The sequence below is a fragment of the Salvelinus namaycush genome, chromosome 8 (genome assembly GCF_016432855.1).
Source record: "Salvelinus namaycush isolate Seneca chromosome 8, SaNama_1.0, whole genome shotgun sequence".
Classification (NCBI taxonomy): domain Eukaryota; kingdom Metazoa; phylum Chordata; class Actinopteri; order Salmoniformes; family Salmonidae; genus Salvelinus; species Salvelinus namaycush.
Genome location: NC_052314.1, coordinates 5,405,998 through 5,424,114, shown reverse-complemented (window position 1 = coordinate 5,424,114; position 18,117 = coordinate 5,405,998). Strand labels below are relative to the sequence as shown.

General features: G+C 45.3%; 1 protein-coding gene across 2 annotated transcripts; it reads left to right on the top strand.

Moving 5' to 3' along the window:
- The first annotated feature begins 506 nt into the window (after window positions 1-506).
- On the top strand, window positions 507-17,957 carry ap4e1 (adaptor related protein complex 4 subunit epsilon 1). Of its 2 annotated transcripts, none has more exons than XM_038999177.1 (22): window positions 507-837; window positions 1,782-1,853; window positions 2,188-2,311; window positions 4,289-4,362; window positions 4,480-4,601; window positions 4,978-5,137; window positions 5,425-5,591; window positions 5,860-5,933; window positions 6,080-6,202; window positions 6,377-6,486; window positions 7,014-7,153; window positions 7,903-8,015; window positions 8,641-8,756; window positions 8,996-9,180; window positions 9,648-9,768; window positions 9,984-10,095; window positions 11,020-11,170; window positions 13,324-13,567; window positions 14,682-15,293; window positions 15,499-15,689; window positions 16,576-16,739; window positions 16,904-17,957. In XM_038999177.1, the coding sequence occupies exons 1-22, from the start codon at window positions 697-699 to the stop codon at window positions 17,074-17,076; spliced, it is 3,489 nt and encodes a 1,162-aa protein (XP_038855105.1). In that variant the 5' UTR covers window positions 507-696; the 3' UTR covers window positions 17,077-17,957. The 2 variants fall into 2 exon arrangements, with proteins under 2 accessions (XP_038855105.1, XP_038855103.1); XM_038999175.1 differs by having other exon boundaries at window positions 13,291-13,567.
- The last annotated feature ends 160 nt before the right edge of the window (window positions 17,958-18,117 follow it).

The window sequence follows — 18,117 nt, the reverse complement described above, 5'->3', positions numbered from 1 at the left end:
TACCTAATCAGTTGTACAACTGAATGCATTCAACTGAAAGGTGTCTTCTGCATTTATCCCAACCCCTCTGAATCAGAGAGGTGCGGGGGGCTGCCTTAATCGACATCCACGCCATCAACGCCCAGGGAACAGTGGCTTAACTGCCTTGCTCAGGGGCAGAACAAAATATGTTTTACCTTGTCAGCTCTGGGATTCACTCCAGCAACCTTTCAGTACTGGCCCAATGCTCCTACCCGCCAGGCTACCTGCAAAAAGTTGCAGTCGACTGCAATCAAAACTTCATGACCTTTGATCACATGATTTTTGTAAGTTCATGCAGTCGACATGCAAGTCGGACAATTTTTATTACCATAATGCAACACACTTTGAAAGGCGGTGACCATCTTCACTAAACTGATCCACTCGAACTTGCCATATACTGAAGGTAGGCGGTTGTTGACGCTTGATCGATTCCAATAAAGTTTTTGTTGAAAAGACCGGAAGTGACATCACCAAGCGGAACTTGCTGAATCAAAACAATGGCCGATTGGAGCTAGCTAACGTTACGTTAAAAAAAAACAGGAATTCTAGTTTCAACTGTAGATAAACAGGTGTGCGTTATTTTTTAAGACAATATCAGTGTTATGAGAAAATGATTCACTAGGTGTACTTTACGAGCAAGAAGCTAGCTGTTTGCGGCCTGCTTTGAGCGTCGCCATGAGTGATGTTGTCGAGAAGACTCTGTCTGCTCTCCCGAGCCTCCTTTCGCTAGACTCGCAGGCAGGAGCTGGGAAACTTTCCCCCTCCTCCAAATTAGGGAATCTGATCAAAGGAATCACTGAACTGACATCCAAACATGTGAGTACCGTAGCCAGCTGTCTGGCCAGTTGTCTTACACGTTATGGTCAGCATCGATGATGACAGCAGTAACGTTAGCATAGCTAAAATTAGGTGGCTAACGTTAGCTATCTGTACCCTTTCGCTACATTTTGTGGTGTATTAGTATCTAGCTAGTGCCCACAGCTACCTGTCTAGCCACAATTAACCACCCTGAAACGAAACTGTAATTATTTACTAGTGTCCCCTGTATTAGTAAAAATGTGATCGATACATGTGGATGATCTTGTTCCTGTAGTGTTTGTAAACACCCTGGTAGGTTGATTAGTAACCTGAACCAGATTACAGGCACTGGTTACAGTGAGAATCTTCCTCTTGATGAAAACCAGTCAATATTCAGGTCCCCAAGAAAGTAGACCTCTCTGTTTACATCACATACACTGTCAAGCATTTCACACATTATTTAGATACTGACTGTTAGCACTTGGTGGCCTATAGAAACACCACAAAAGAAAAGGCTTTAGATATTCCAGGTGAACCTGCAACCACAACAGTTCAATGACACTTGACATAAGCTCTTCTCTAAGCATTACAGGGATATGGCTCTGAATATATACAGCAACACCTCCCCCATAAGCCTTCCTGTCTCTTCTATAGATGTTATATCCTTGTATTGCTACTGCTGTATCATCACATTAATTATCTAAGTGAGTCTCAGAAATGGCTAATATATGAATGTTATTTGATGTTAGCAAGTTATTGATTTCATGAACCTTATTTCTAAGGCTACATATATTATTATGGGCTATTTTCAGCCCTTTCCTGTGTAGCTTATCAGAGATAGACATTGATATGGAAAAGAGCAAAACGAAGACCAGAGCCTATGCAGGCCCCACTACACCTGCAGGCCCCCACTACACCTGGCCCTCACTCTATACAAACATCCCCGTTGTCTTTATTTCCAGGAGGAGGAAAAGCTTATTAAAAAGGAACTGGCGTCTATCAAGGAGCAGGTAGCATCTCCCAACACCACCATGGTAAGTCTCACTTCCGCTTCCCATCAGAGAGCAACACAGAGAGGCATTGCAATGTGTCTGTAAAAAAAAAAAAAAGAATCACTCTGACACTCTGTTTGTCTTTGTCGACAAAGACATGAATCTGTCATCACTGAGGCAGATTTATTGATCTGTTTACTTGTATTATATGTGGAGTGTGTTACTAGTACCCTGGTAACGGCTTTCTTAATAATTGCACCAGAGGGGAACCAAAACACTGTATTTTAACACTGTATTGAATTTAATATTTGGACATTCTTCTCAGTCAAATGGTTGCCACGTGAAGTAATGTTGATGTATAATAATGTAATTTCAGCGTCAGATGAAGGAAATAATGGTGAGAGCCATCTACTGTGAGATGCTGGGTTACCAGGCGTCCTTCAGTTACATTCACGCCATCAAGCTGGCCCAGCAGGGCAGTGTCCTGGAGAAGAGAGTGGGTACGTTCCATAGACATACACATTCATAGGATGGGTACGTACCATACATATTCATAGGAGGGGTACGTCCCATACACATACATATTCATAGGATGGGTACGTCCCATAGACATACAGTACCAGTCAAAAGTTTGGACACGCCTACTCATTCAAGGGTTTTTCTTTATTTTTACTATTTAGTGAAGTGAAGACATCAAAACTATGAATTAACACATATGGAATCATGTAGTAACCAAAAAAGTGTTAAACAAATCAAAATATATTTTATATTTAAGATTCTTCAAAGTAGCCACTCTTTGCCTTGATGACAGCTTTGCACACTCTTGGCATTCTCTCAACCAGCTTCACCTTGAATGCTTTTCCAACAGTCTTGAAGGAGTTCCCACATGCTGAGCACGTGTTGGCTGCTTTTCCTTTTCTCTGCGGTCAAACTCTTCCAAAACCATCTCAATTGGGTTGAGGTCGGGTGATTGTGGACACCAGGTCATCTGATGCAGCACTCCATCACTCTCCTTCTTGGTCAAATAGCCCTTAAACAGCCTGGAGGTGTGTTGGATCATTGACCTGTTGAAAAACAAATGATAGTCCCACTAAGCGCAAACCAGATGGGGTGGTGTATCGCTGCAGAATGCTGTGGTAACCATGCTGGTTAAGTGTACCTTGAATGCTAAATAAATCACTGACAGTGTCACCAGCAAAGCACCCCCACCCCATCACAACTCCTCCTCCATGCTTCACGGTGGGAACCACACATGCCGAGATCATTCGTTCACCTACTCTGCGTCTCACAAAGACATGGCGGTTGGAATCAAAAATCTCCAATTTGGACTCATCAAACCAACGGACAGATTTCCACCGGCCTAATGTCCATTGCTCGTGTTTCTTGGCCCAAACAAGTTTTCTTCTTCTTATTGGTGTACTTTATTAGTGGTTTCTTTGCAGCAATTCGAACATGAAGGCCTGATTCACGCAGTCTCCTCTGAACAGTTGATGTTGAGATGTGTCTGTTACTTGAACTCTGTGAAAGCATTTATTTGGGCTCAATTTCTGAGGCTGGTAACTCTAATGAACTTATCCTCTGCAGTAGAGGTAACTCTGGGTCTTCCTTTCCTGTGGCGGTTCTCATGAGAGCCAGTTTCATCATAGCGCTTGATGGTTTTTGCGACTGCACTTGAAGAAACGTTCAAGGTTCTTGAAATGTTCCGTGTTGACTGACCTTCATGTCTTAAAGTAATGATGGACTGTCATTTCTCTTTGCTTATTTGAGCTGTTCTTGCCATAATATGGACTTGGTATTTTACCAAATAGGGCTATCTTCTGCATACCACCCCAACCTTGTCACCACACAACTGATTGGCTCAAACACATTAAGGAGGAAAGAAATTCCACAAATTAACTTTGGAAATGGCACACCTGTTAATTGAAATGCATTCCAGGTGATTACCTCATGAAGCTGGTTGAGAGAATGCCAAGAGTGTGCAAATCTGTCATTTAAGGCAAAGGGTGGCTACTTTGAAGAATCTCAAGTCTAAAATATATTTTGATTTGTTTAACACTTTTTTGGTTACTACATGAGTCCATATGTGTTATTTCATAGTTTTGATGTCTTCACTATTATTCTACAATGTAGAAAATAGTAAAAATAAAGAAAAACCCTTGAATGAGTAGGTGTGTCCAAACTTTTGACTGGTACTGTACATATTCATAGGATGGGTATGTTCTATAGACATACATATTCATAGGATGGGTATGTTCCATAGACATACATATTCATAGGATGTTATGTGTTTATATGATATTTATATAAATAATCGGTATGTTATATTCTCCTGGAATGACTTACTATATCATTTTATCATTTTGATTTGGTAACGATTCAGAAAGCCTAGCTTTACTGTAACACATTTTATTAAAATTCAAACTATTTAATTTTTTTAATGTGTCCAATAGTTCTGTTGATTTAATCTGTGTCTCCAGGTTACCTTGCTGTATCCTTGTTCCTTAATGAAACTGATGAGTTTCTGCTACTCCTGGTGAACACAGTCTTAAAGGTGCATTTTCAACCCTGAATTGTTGTCCTTGTGGTTTCCACATGCAGTAGTTGAATGAATATTGCAAGACGTTGTTGTTGATGTTGTTTTATAGACTTGGTGTTGTTGTTTTGACAGGATCTGCAGAGTACCAACCTGATCGAGGTGTGCATGGCTCTAACTGTCGTCAGTCAGATGTTTCCCAAAGATATGATACCTGCCATCCTACCGGTGGTGGAGGAGAAACTCACACATCCAAAGTAAGGACTTTAATATTACATACGGATCCTTATACTTTGCTCAGTCTCACTTTATGGGCAAATGTGACTTAAAGTGCAGTGAGTGAGTCATTAGTTTGGTGTGTGATCTCTGTAGGCATAGAACCCACAACATTGCTGTTGCTTGTGTTATGATAACTCTACGATTTGCCAATTTTCAGAAAACCTATTTTTTTTTTTTTTGATTCTGAAACTTAATGTCCTCAGAGAGACAATACATCTTGCATCAGTCATAAAACATATCACATCTAAAAATGTAAAATAAATAGCGCAATATATTTACAATCAAATAGGCTGTAAGGTAAGTGCAGTTTCATAGTGTTAAGAGCAATTAGAACCAACTTTTATCTGTCCACAGGGAGATCATCCGGAGGAAAGCAGTCCTGGCTCTGTACAAGTTCTACCTGATCGCACCGAACCAGGTGCAGCACATCCACAGCAAGTTTAGGAAGGCCCTGTGTGACAAAGACCCTGGAGTCATGACAGCCTCTCTACACATCTACCTACAGCTCATCAAGGTACTTCCTGTCACAATTGCATCATTTCTTCATCCATATCACTGGGGAAAAAAAGACTTGAGATAACTAGGCTCCCGAGTGGCGCAGCGGTCTAAGGCACTGCATCTCAGTGCAAGAGGTTGTCACTACAGTCCCTGGTTCGAATCCAGGCTGTATCACATCTGGCTGTGATTGGGAGAAAGTACAAACATTTTGTTTTTAGTTGTGCCACGTAAGTACAGACTATACTAGCCAATGTGGTATCCTATAAGACTATAAGCAACTTGCTGTTTCCCCAATACCTCCAGGAGAGCCCAGAGAGTTATAAGGATCTGACCGGGAGCATGGTAACCATCCTGAGGCAGGTGGTAGGAGGTAAACTCCCCCTGGACTTCAACTACCACAGTGTTCCTGCTCCCTGGCTTCAGATACAGCTGCTCAGAATACTGGCCTACCTGGGGAAGGAAGACCAGGGGTACAGTAATATATCATATCATTCTATATATGTTTGTCCACCCCCCCTGACACCCTCACATTCTGGTGTCACCTGATTGAGTACAACTCTGGGCCTGTTAGTCCTGGAATAAGAAGCACTTTCTATGGAGATTGTCCATGAAGCCTTTTAGTTCAGCTGTTATCTGGGAGACTGGCCCTATAATCGTTGTCTATTTAGGTGAGAGTTTGTTGTAGTCTCAGAAGGGCAACTCTGTTTTCTAACTAAGATGTTCCTCTGGGTTTTACAGCACTAGTGAGGTGATGTATGATGTACTGGAGGAGTCGTTAAGAAGAGCAGAGATGAATCACAACATTACTTACGGTATGTTCATGCGTGTACCTCACAAGGTGTCCTCTACGAGACTTGTCAGCACACATCTGCCCTGCATGCACAGACATTGTTGTACCCCCCCCCCCCCCCCCCCCCCCCCCCCATGCTTTTGGTTTAACTTTCTTGTTATTTTTCAGCCATTTTATTTGAGTGTGTGAAGACCATCTATACAGTTCATCCTAAATCACAACTGTTGGAGAAAGCAGCGGAATGCATCGGGAACTTTGTCCTATCGCCTAAGATCAACCTCAAATATCTGGGTAAGATCCCTCCATGTTCAGTGTGGTCATGATGTTAATAGTGATCATAGGACATCATTAAAACCAGTTTACAAACCACAACTGTTCTGTACTTCAGTTGTATTGATGTAATTGAAAGAACTTGCCTGCTGGACACTCCTATAGTGAGTAATACATGTGTGTGTGTGATCTCAGGTCTGAAGGCTCTGACGTACGTGGTGCAGCAGGATGCTAACCTGGCCCTGCCTCACCAGATGACCATCATAGAGTGTCTGGACCACTCTGACGTCATCATTAAGCGAGAGGTGAGTCATCATAGTGTCTGGACCACTCTGACATCATCATTAAGCGCGAAGTCAGTCGTCATAGTGTCTGGACCACTCTGACATCATCATTAAGCGCGAGGTCAGTCGTCATAGTGTATGGACCACTCTGACATCATCATTAAGCGCGAGGTCAGTCATAGTGTCTGGACCACTCTGACATCATCATTATGCACGAGGTCAGTCATCCTAGTGTCTGGACCACCCTGACATCATCATTAAGCATGAGGTGAGTGAGGCAGGATATACCATGGTGTGGCAGGGCTTTGGAATTTACTGTACTCATAGGTGGGGTTGCAAAATTCTTCTTGGTGTTTTTCCCAAAGTTCCCAGGTTTTCAATAGATCTCAGTTGGAGGATTCCCGGAATAATTAGTGAGTGAACTTGGAATCCCTCTACTGGGATTTATGGGGGAAAAAACGGGGAACTTTGGGAACGTTTCCAGAATTTGACAACCCTTCTTGACGTTTCAATCAATATGCCCCCCCTTCCCCTCCTCTCCCCAACAGACACTGGAGTTACTCTTCCGCATCACCAATGCCCAGAACGTTACAGTGATCGTCGAGAAGATGCTTGAGTTTCTCAGGCTGACCTGTGACGACTACAGCACTATAGACCTCGTGGGGAAAGTAGCAGAACTAGCTGAAAAATATCCTTTCATTATTAAGTCTTGACCATGGGAGCTGTGGACATTATGCTATGGAAATGGGTTTACTTAGGACTAGCTAGTAGCTACAATAAAATGCGTTCATGATATTTCTGTTGGTTTCTCTCTGCTGATTGCAGGCCTGACTAACAAGTGTATCAGTGAGATCTGGAGAAACCCAGAACTGCTAGACCTGAGACTATGATGATAATGGGACAGACAGTTTTGTATCTGTTCTTTTTTTGGTCATTTTACCCCCTTTTTCTCCCCAATTTCATGATATCCAATTACGATCTTGTTTCATCGCTGCAACTCCCCGACGGGCACGGGAGAGGTGAAGGTCGAGTCATGCGTCATCCGAAACATAACCCTCAAGCTGCGCTTCTTATCACCCGCTCACTTAACCCGGAAGCCAGCCTCACCAATTTGTTAGAGGGAACACCGTTCAACTGACGATCGAAGTCAGCTTGTAGGCGCCCGGCCCGCCACAAGGAGTCGCTAGAGCGCGAAGAGCCAAGTAAAGCCCCCTTGGCCAAACCCTCCTCTAACCCGGACGACGCTGGGCCAATTGTGCACCGCCCTATGGGACTCCCGGTCAAGGCCGGTTGTGACACAGCCTGGGATTGAACCCCAGGCTGTAGTGACGTCTCAAGCACTGCGCCACTTGGGAGGCCAGGTTGTATCTGTTCTGTTGTTGCTCTTTCATTCATGGCACCAATCCCAATGGTCTGTTGTTCCTATAAACACTCTACGTATGCCCCAGACCATGTCTGGTTCATCCAGACTATGAACTCTGTGTTCTCTCTGGGGGGAGACGTGATGCAGCCTGACATCCCTAACAACTTCCTTAGACTACTGGCTGAAGGTATGTAAACCAATGAACACGCTGGACCTTCCTTAGACTACTGGCTGAAGGTATGTAAACCAATGAACACGCTGGACCTTCCTTAGACTACTGGCTGAAGGTATGTAAACCAATGAACACGCTGGACCTTCCTTAGACTACTGGCTGAAGGTATGTAAACCAATGAACACGCTGAACCTTCCTTAGACTACTGGCGGAAGGTAAGTAAACCAATGAACACGCTGGACCTTCCTTAGACTACTGGCGGAAGGTATGTTAACCAATGAACACGCTGGACCTTCCTTAGACTACTGGCTGAAGGTATGTTAACCAATGAACACTCTGAACCTTCCTTAGACTACTGGCTGAAGGTATGTAAACCAATGAACACGCTGGACCTGGTGCGTTATGTTTTCAGATGATACTAGTGATTGACATTAATTCCATTTATGTCAGGTTGGGGTCAAGTCCATTTCAATTCCGGAGGCAAACTGACATTTACGTTTTTCACAAAAACATTTAGGGAAATTAGAATTCAAATGTGACTTGACTTCCCAAATGGACTTAATTGAATGTAATTGACCCCATCCATGGTTTACATGCAGTAATTGATTCCAGGTGTTAATGCCTGCCTCTGCTGCTCCAGGTGTTGATAATGTGGAGGACAAGCAGCTGAGGATATTTGCTGTGGACTCCTATGTGTCCTTGCTACAGGGGGAGACGGCCAAGCTGCCCCAACGCTTCCTACAGGTCATCAGCTGGGTCAGTACACTGTCCTGGATACTGCTAAAATGATTTAACTCTGCTTCCAGTTTCAATGGAAGCCATTTTTATTTAGATTGTTTCTTAAATGAAGCAGGGATGTGATTTATTCCTGATGAATAATTAATTCCTACTTTCTCATATCAACATTCAAATAGACTTACCCCAAACCAAAGAAATCTAACTTCCTGATCACCTCTGTGATTTTCCTTGATCCCTTCTTCTCCCACCTACTGTAGGTGCTGGGTGAGTATTCCTACCTGAGAGAGGAGGACTTAGACCCAGGCAGCGTGATGAGACTGCTGGCCAGACTACTGGACCAGAGACACACCTCCACTGAGACCAGGAGCTGGGTACTGGGGGCCATGACCAAGCTGTGCTCTAGCCCAGTGTCTGTGGCCCTGGCCAGGGATGTGTGTGAGAGGTACTTGTCTTCCCTGTGTCCCACAGTCTGTTTGGGCTAACATTCCACTCGGTGTCACGTTTTGATTTTAGTCATTTAGCAGATGCTCTTATCCAGAGCGACTTACAGGAGCAATTACGGTCACGTGCCTTGCTCAAGGGCACATCGGCATGTTTTTTTTTTTTTACCTTGTCGGCTCAGGGAATCGAACCAGCGACCTGTCGGTTACTGGCCCAACGCTCTAATTGCTAGGCTACCTGCCACCCCTTATATTACACAGAGTAGGAATGGGATGTTAGCACAAAACCGGGCTGAATTTCAGGCTTATTTCCTACGCTCACACTTCTCACTAGCTGGTTTTGCTAGTAGTGGGTCTTCTGAAGATGTCAGGAGATTCTTGCAATGTGATATGTGTTTTTTTTTTTTTGACTTGCTTTAGATGAATGCATTAATTAACTAAGTCACTCTGTAATTTGATGTAAATGCAGGTACTCTGGGTCTCTGAATACGGTGCTCCGGCAGAGGGCCCAGGAACTGATGATCCTTAGCCAGGATACAAAGCTCCGAGCCCGGGTACTGCCAGCCGAGGGCAAGCTAGAAACCCTGGAGGTACACCGCCATCTATCGGCAAAACTTGCACTGCTACCCCACGGAACGTCATTGGCTCTATAAAGAAAATGTTTATCTTTTTTATTTTAACTTTATTCAACCAGGAAGTCTCTCTGGCCAAGAGCAGACATCCCAAAATATTGAACTACTTAATATTTGCAGTTGATCTAATCATTTCCTGTCTGAGTTGGCTGTGGTGTTGTTTCATTCCTCAGGTAGACTCGTCCCTGTCCTTCCTGGATGGCTATGTGTCTGAGGCGTTGGCTGCTGGGGCAGCTCCGTACAAATCTCCTCATCAGAGGCAGGAGGACCTGGTCCAGGAGAAAGGTAACAAGTTGATGTCCTCCACTTTGTTGTTTTACGAGAAAAATATTTGTAATTATTTACATTTTTTATAATTACTTCCTGTGATCACATGTTGGTAAAATAACTGACTGACTGACTGTGGCTGACTGACTGACTGTGGCTGACTGACTGACTGTGGCTGACTGACTGACTGTGGCTGACTGACTGACTGTGGCTGACTGACTGACTGTGGCTGACTGACTGACTGTGGCTGACTGACTGTGGCTGACTGACTATGGCTGACTGACTGTGGCTGACTGACTGTGGCTGACTGACTGTGGCTGGCTGACTGACTGACTGTGGCTGGCTGACTGACTGACTGTGGCTGGCTGACTGACTGACTGGCTGGCTGACTGACTGTGACTGACTGACTGACTGACTGACTGTGACTGACTGACTGTGGCTGACTGACTGTGACTGACTGGCCTGTGTCCCATACCAACACACTGACTGCCTACGCCACTCCCTTGGACCTCCGTGTTGTCTTGCTTTGGCTTCCTCATTTGCCTAGTTGACACACACACTACCTTTTCATCAAGGTCTATGTATGTTTGACTGTGGCTGACTGACTGTGGCTGGCTGACTGTGGCTGACTGACTGTGGCTGGCTGACTGGCTGACTAAGTCGCTTTGGAAAAAGTGTCTGCTAAATGGAGTGTGTTATGTTTCGTTTTTTGACACAAAAGACATTTCACTACCCAGACATGTCAAATCCAGTCCATTTAACCCGCTACATATTCAATGTTATTGTCTGTTTTTAATATGGCTGCTGGTAACATTGGCTGCTGGTAACATTGGCTGCTGGTAACATTGGCTGCTGGTAACATTGGCTGCTGGTAACATGGCTGCTGTATGACAAATGACTTCTCTTGGGGATAAATAAAGTGTCGTCCCATCTCTTTCTCAGCTCTGAGCCTGGAGCCCTATGGTCTGTCCCTGCCGGTCAGTCTGTCGTCCTGCAGCATCACAGACAGACTGACAGACAGACGGTCTCCTACTCTGCTCTCTATGAGCTCAGGCCTGTCTGGAATTAGCACTGAGCTATCTCACCAAGAAGGGTATGTTCTCATCACTCTCACAGTGTCCACTAATGAGGATGAAATAAGACAATTGAATTTGGCTTCAACTTTGCAAAGAAAAGAAAAGTATCTATGGTTGTCAGTGTATAGCTCAGACGGACTAACTCACCACTGGTACTTTGGGGTTTTGGGTTATATTAGTACTCCATGTTATTTCAACCAAGAAGTATCATATACACTGAGTCTACAAAATATTAGGAACACTTTTCTAATATCGAGTTGCACCTCCTCCTTTTGCCCTCTGAACAGCCTCAATTAGTCAGGGCATGGACTCTACAAGGTATTGAAAGCATTCCACAGGGATGCTGGCCCATGTTGACTCCAATGCTTCCCCACAGTTGTGTCAAGTTGGCTGGATGTCCTTTGGTTGATGAACCATTCTTGATACACACGGAAAACGGTTGAGCGTGAAAAACCCAGCAGCGTTGCAGTTCTTGACTATAGAATATTGATGATTTGTTAAAGTAGTGAAAAAAAGCTTCCTCTGTTTCCTAACCTCAGGCTGCACACCCTCTTCTCTCATCAAGTGATCATATTCTCACCCATCAGACTATTCTCAATTTAAAATTAGTTCCGATTTTAGAATGGCCCATTTTATCAAATGTACAGGAACCGGGGGAAAAATAAATGTTGTCTGTATGCACTTGAATAGCGAATGGAGGCCCCGCGTTTTCCCGCCGGTGCGTTCTGTAGGCTACTTGGGTTTTATAGCGGAGCATGTGCTTAATATGAGCAGCTGAGAAATGAATAGAATAAAACCCTTATTTCACTCCACGACCCAACCCCTTTTTGAGGAGGATGCTCTCGCCGGCGTGACATGCTCAACCGTTTTATCTCACTAAACTGTTGACAGCCCGTCTGCGCGCTCTAGAAAGGAATGAAGGAGAGAGAGGAGGAGGAGATTGAAACGAACGGTGGTGAGGTATTCTGTAGCTAAAAGGTAATGTGTCACCCAATTAATTATAAAAACAATTCATTTTACTAGGCGAGTCAACATCAAATACAGAAATTCACTTTAATTGTAGGCTAACGCGGTAAGCCGCCCTGCACAATCAAAGAACCAACAGCATCGCTTTGGCCTATACGTTCTACAATGTGTTTAATGTTGGAGTATAGGCTAAACCAATTAAGTACCAAAGACATCTTGAGTCCGTTTTGTGTAATATGCGCTAGGCTATTTATTGTATAACGGCACAATCATAATATTTGGGCTCAGGCTCATAAGCCAATGCATCAGCTCTAATATGGTTGTTTTGAATGAATCATCACCTTTAGAAAGCACTGTCCATGTCGTTGTGTTGGGCTTTGAAACAACATTCACAACAACCATGTTTTCCACTCAGTTTCAACCTGCTGTTGAACTTCATTCTTCAAATTGATCATCACAGTGAGGTGAGTTAAAAAAAAAAAAAAAGTATGATAGGCCTACTGCTTTAATAATAAGTTTTAGATGTGATTTTCGATTGATGTCAGAGTGGTTAGAGGGAAAGTAGAGCCCTGAGTACCAGGCCATTAGGACCTGATGGAGGGACAGTAGAGCCCTGAGTACCAGGCCATTAGGACCTGATGGTAACAATAGAGCCCTGAGTACCAGGCCATTATGACCTGATGGAGGGACAGTGGTGCCCTGAGTACCAGGCCATTAGGACCTGATGGAGCGACAGTAGAGCCCAGAATACCAGGCCATTAGGACCTGATGGAGGGACAGTAGAGCCCTGAGTACCAGGCCATTGGGACCTGATGGAGGGACAATATAACCCTGAGTACTAGGCCATTAGGGCCTGATGGATGGACAGTAGAGCCCTGAGTACCAGGCCATTAGGACCTAATGGTAGTTAGCAAGTTGGGTACTACCAAAGCATGTCCAGAGTGCATAAGAGGAGATTACAATGACTCGGCGGTCATGTGTAATTTTACTGCGGTCATGATTCATGACTGCCGGTTTGGTGGTAATAGTCACCGCAACAGCCCTAGACTCAGTGTATAATGAGAACAGTATTGGTCCAAGAACAGAGCCTTGAGGAACATTGACATTTACCATAGATTGTCAGAGGAATTTAAACCAGACTGATGACATGTTCTTTGATATAATCTTGTAGAAGACCCAGGTTAGTATCCCAATGTTATTTCAGCTCTACCACTCTGAAGTTGGACGGGGTGAAGAGGGTGTGGGGGAAGGACGGGTACCTGGCCCAGCAGCAGAGTGCAGGAGAGACCCCAACCTCCCTAGTGGAGCTGCCCAGTCCCCTGCTGTCCCCTCAGAGCCCACCCTCCCAGACACAGAAACCCTCCTCTGGACCTGAGCCTGACCAGGAGAAACGGCAGCTGGCCTCGTCGCTCTTTGTTGGCCTGGGGTCCCACAACTCTGTGTGTCTGGTGAGATTACCTTCTACTGTTTGATTGTTCATTAAGCATTGCCAATCAGCCAATCAATCAAATGTATTTAAGGCTTTATTTAAACCCTTTTACATCAATAGTTGTCAAAGTGCTTTACAGTAACCCGGCCTAGACTTCAAAGCAGAAACATACAGGTGCTTTAGCTATCAGCTCACGCCTGAGTACTGTTTTATTATTAATTTATTTAAAAAAAAGTTTTCACCTTAATTTAACTAGGTAAGTCAGTTAAGAACAAATTCTTATTTGTTGCCTGAGTACCTTTAGACATTAGCTGAGTGCTGTCAGACATTAGCTGAGTGCTGTCAGACATTAGCTGAGTGCTGTCAGACATTAGCTGAGTGCTGTCAGACATTAGCTGAGTGCTGTCAGACATTAGCTGAGTGCTGTCAGACATTAGCTGAGTGCTGTCAGACATTAGCTGAGTGCTGTCAGACATTAGCTGAGTGCTGTCAGACATTAGCTGAGTGCTGTCAGACATTAGCTGAGTGCTGTCAGACATTAGCTGAGTGCTGTCAGACATTAGCTGAGTGCTGTCAGACATTAGCTGAGTGCTGTCAGACATTAGCTGAGTGCTGTCAGACATTAGCTGAGTGCTGTCAGACATTAGCTGAGTGCTGTCAGCTATTAGCTGAGTGCTGTCAGCTATTAGCTGAGTGCTGTCAGACATTAGCTGAGTGCTGTCAGACATTAGCTGAGTGCTGTCAGACATTAGCTGAGTGCTGTCAGACATTAGCTGAGTGCTGTCAGACATTAGCTGAGTGCTGTCAGACATTAGCTGAGTGCTGTCAGACATTAGCTGAGTGCTGTCAGACATTAGCTGAGTGCTGTCAGACATTAGCTGAGTGCTGTCAGACATTAGCTGAGTGCTGTCAGACATTAGCTGAGTGCTGTCAGACATTAGCTGAGTGCTGTCAGACATTAGCTGAGTGCTGTCAGACATTAGCTGAGTGCTGTCAGACATTAGCTGAGTGCTGTCAGCTATTAGCTGAGTGCTGTCAGCTATTAGCTCACGGCTGAGTGCTGTTAGATATCAGCTGGTACTGTTAGATATCAGCTGGTACTGTTAAATATCGGCTGGTACTCTCCCCAACAGATGGGCCGAGCCGAGCCGGCGCCCCGACACTTCAGAAGGAAACCCAGAGGGGAGTCATCAGGCGCCAGCGAAGGCTCCTCTGACTCCTCCCACTCGTCTCGCAGCGCTGCCATTGACAACCTTCTGCTTAGCAACCTACTGGACTCGACCACTGTGGCCTCAGAGGGGGGTGCTGCTACCACCACCGCACCTCAACAGATCTCCCAGAGAACGCTGGACCATACCACTAGCAACGGTAGCCCCCATGTAGAGGAGACGGAGCAGAGAGTAGAGGCAGGAGGACCTCTCTCTCTGATCAGGGGAAATAGCATGGTGGCTGTTGTACCGCCTACATACACACAGACAGACCCACAAACACAACAAGATCTACACCCAGCTCCAGCCCTAGATATAACCAGGGACCTCCCTCTCACCTCCCACTTGCCAGCAGAGCTCTCTGGGCTGGCCCGCTCTGAGTTCACCCCCCTCTGCTCGGAGCAGGACTCCAGCCTGGCTCTGTCAGCCTGTAGAGTGTATAAAGAGGATGCCTTAGTGTTGCTGGTCTTCATTTCCAACAACACTGACTCAGCGCTCCACCAGATGGCGCTGCAGCTCACCTGCAAGGAACTGGAGGTATATTTTATCCAGACTGGCCTTAACAACAAAGTTGTTTTTCAGAAATCCTGGTTGGAAAATCCCGGAATCGAGACAGAAATACCAGAGGATCCTCCAACCGGGATTTAGAAAAACCAGGGATCTTTGTGAAAGTTTCAGGAATTTTGCAGCCCGTAAATCATGTCAAACTGATGACTCTATCATGTTGTTTTTCCCCCCTCAGATCTCCTGTATCTCAGGTAGTCCGTTAAAGGAGGTTAAGGGTCACAGTGTGTCGGTTTGTCTGCACACTGTTGTCATGAAGAGAGCCTCAGTCCAGGTGGAGCTGGCTGGGTTACTGTCCTACCAGAGACCCCTGGGCCAGCCCCAGGCAGCACAGTTCTCACTGAGCCTCTCCCTGAAACACTTCCTCAGGTAAAACTACAGCTATCTGTAACTGTCAGTACTGTCTTACAGGTTACCCTGAATCCTAACCTCTCGTGGACAGACTATGTGAACAGGAATGGTACTGTAGAGCTGTCATAATGCAACAACAAAGTGGGAAAACATTTTTGCACTCAGTCACTACTCTTAAGTCGTTCTGGATAAGAGCGTCTGCTAAATGACTCAAATGGAACGACAGGGATGCGTGAGAACTAGCAGCATTATTTCCGGTGCTTTGGACAAATCACGATTTCTCAGGTGTTGGCATCTTTTGAATTTCTGAAGCGGAGGGGACAGTTAGGCCCATAGACTTAGGCCCATAGTTAGGCCCATAGTCCATAACTTTTAAAGAGAGAGAGGTCGGAGCACTTTGTTCTGGTTCCGATCCTAGTTCTATCTCGCCTCTTAACACGTATGGACCCAGAACTTAATGACATGAGACTTTTTAGTCCTGGGTTAACTGAGATGACCTGAATACAACTCCTGCCCCTACTTCACAGGTCAACTCCCGCCCCTACTTCACAGGTCAACTCCCGCCCCTACTTCACAGGTCAACTCCCGCCCCTACTTCACAGGTCAACTCCCGCCCCTACTTCACAGGTCAACTCCCGCCCCTATTTCACAGGTCAACTCCCGCCCCTACTTCACAGGTCAACTCCCGACCCTACTTCACAGGTCAACTCCCGCCCCTACTTCACAGGCACTATGGCAACAATTCCCATCTGACCTATCATAGGGCAAGATGGAGCTACCACCCTATTGCTTACATCCAATTCTCTCAGATCTACACCCAGTGCCTAGGGGGCCTCTGTTAGCCACTACTACTTCCTGTGTGTGCACACTGTTGACATTCTACTTCCTGTTTGTGTTTATGCAGGCCGTTGACTGTGTCCACAGGGGATTATGGGAAAATGTGGTTGTCTTTCTCTCATGACTTGAAGCAGAACCTTCGACTGGTAACAACAGAACACCAAGAACCTCTGACGGCCACACTGGACGCGCTGAAGGGCAAACTACACCTCCACGTTGTCGACATCATAGGTCAGCAGGTGGCACGCTCTCATCTTAATGCTTTAACCCAGCCCTGACCATTTAGAAAATCTCATGCCTATCATAATACTGTGATTGTACATCTTACTGTCATACACTGTTAATACCACTCCATCATGAAGTGGGTAACGACCTTTTTATCCTTTTCCTTTTAGGGTCGGAGGGCATCGTGGCGTGCCGGCTGCTCCAGGGTCAAGGTCAGGGTCAGCCATGTCTGCTTCACTGTCGTGTCCACGCTGACTCTCTGGCCGTGTGGCTGCGCTCCCCTGTCCCTGAGCTGCCTGACTCCCTCCTCTACCACTGTCAGAAAGCCCTGACGGAGACCTGAGCCGGGCCGTGTCTCATTCCAGGAAGTTGTTCCCTTCCTTCTGCTTTCGTTCACCTCACTGATCATTTTTTTTTAAGTTATATGGCAGCGACTAAGGATGCGTTTAGACAGGCAGCCCAATTCTGATATTTTTTTTTCACTAATTGGTCCAATCCAATCAGCACTGAAGAGAAGAGAATTGGCCTGCCTGTCTATTTGGTTTACACCTGCCCAGTTGTTTGTCTCATCGGTGAAGGAGAGTCAACAAGGATGAAGTGGAGGAAACCACTTTATGGAATGAAGTGCAGCCCAGCGCTCACAGGCCCCAAGCACCACCACTGAGGGGCCAACTGAAGTACATAGAATCTCCTCATTGAAGCAATCACACAGAGACATACAGTGGAAAGCAGCTGATGTTACGTGTCCTTGTCTTTGCAGTACAGTGTTTGCTATATATTTTTCTCAACGGTGATTTCACGTGGTTTCATATTTTTTATGCTCATGTATTTATTGCGTTTTTAACGGGAACAACTAATTGTTCTTATCGCTTCACATAGCTCTTTGTGAAAACGTGAGCCGTGAACCTCAGAAGGAACTAGTGGAAAGCGTGCTCTGTATTAGACACCCTCTGGAAATAAACAAACACTTATTAAATGAGGAGTTCAGTTGTCTCTCAGTTCTACAAGCTTTGACTTGACTTAATAAGCTTCCCTATCTGTGTGAGAAGGAAGTCCAGGAAGTCTAGAAGTCATGGGATTCTTGGCCATGTTTCCCATTTTATCTTTTACCTGATCATTGGTCTTATTGGTCTCCTTGACTGTTTCTCTCTTCCTCTTCCTCCGCTCCCTCTTCCTCCTCTCTCCCTCCGCTCCCTCTTCCTCCTCTCTCCCTCTTCCCCCTCTTCCTCCTCTCTTCCTCTTCCTCCGCTCCCTCTTCCTCCTCTCTCCCTCCTCTCTTCCTCTTCCTCCGCTCCCTCTTCCTCCTCTCTTCCTCCGCTCCCTCTTCCTCCTCTCTCCCTCTCTCTTGTAGCTATGACACTAGTTGAGCTGCTGTCGAATGGCT

Coding starts and splice junctions, on each gene's coding strand:
- ap4e1 (XM_038999175.1), top strand. CDS start 697: ATGAGTGATGTTGTCGAGAAGACTCTGTCTGCTCTCCCGAGCCTCCTT. Junction 2,312..4,288: donor TGTCCTGGAGAAGAGAGTGG/GTACGTTCCATA, acceptor CTGTGTCTCCAG/GTTACCTTGCTGTATCCTTG. Junction 15,294..15,498: donor TCACCTGCAAGGAACTGGAG/GTATATTTTATC, acceptor TTCCCCCCTCAG/ATCTCCTGTATCTCAGGTAG.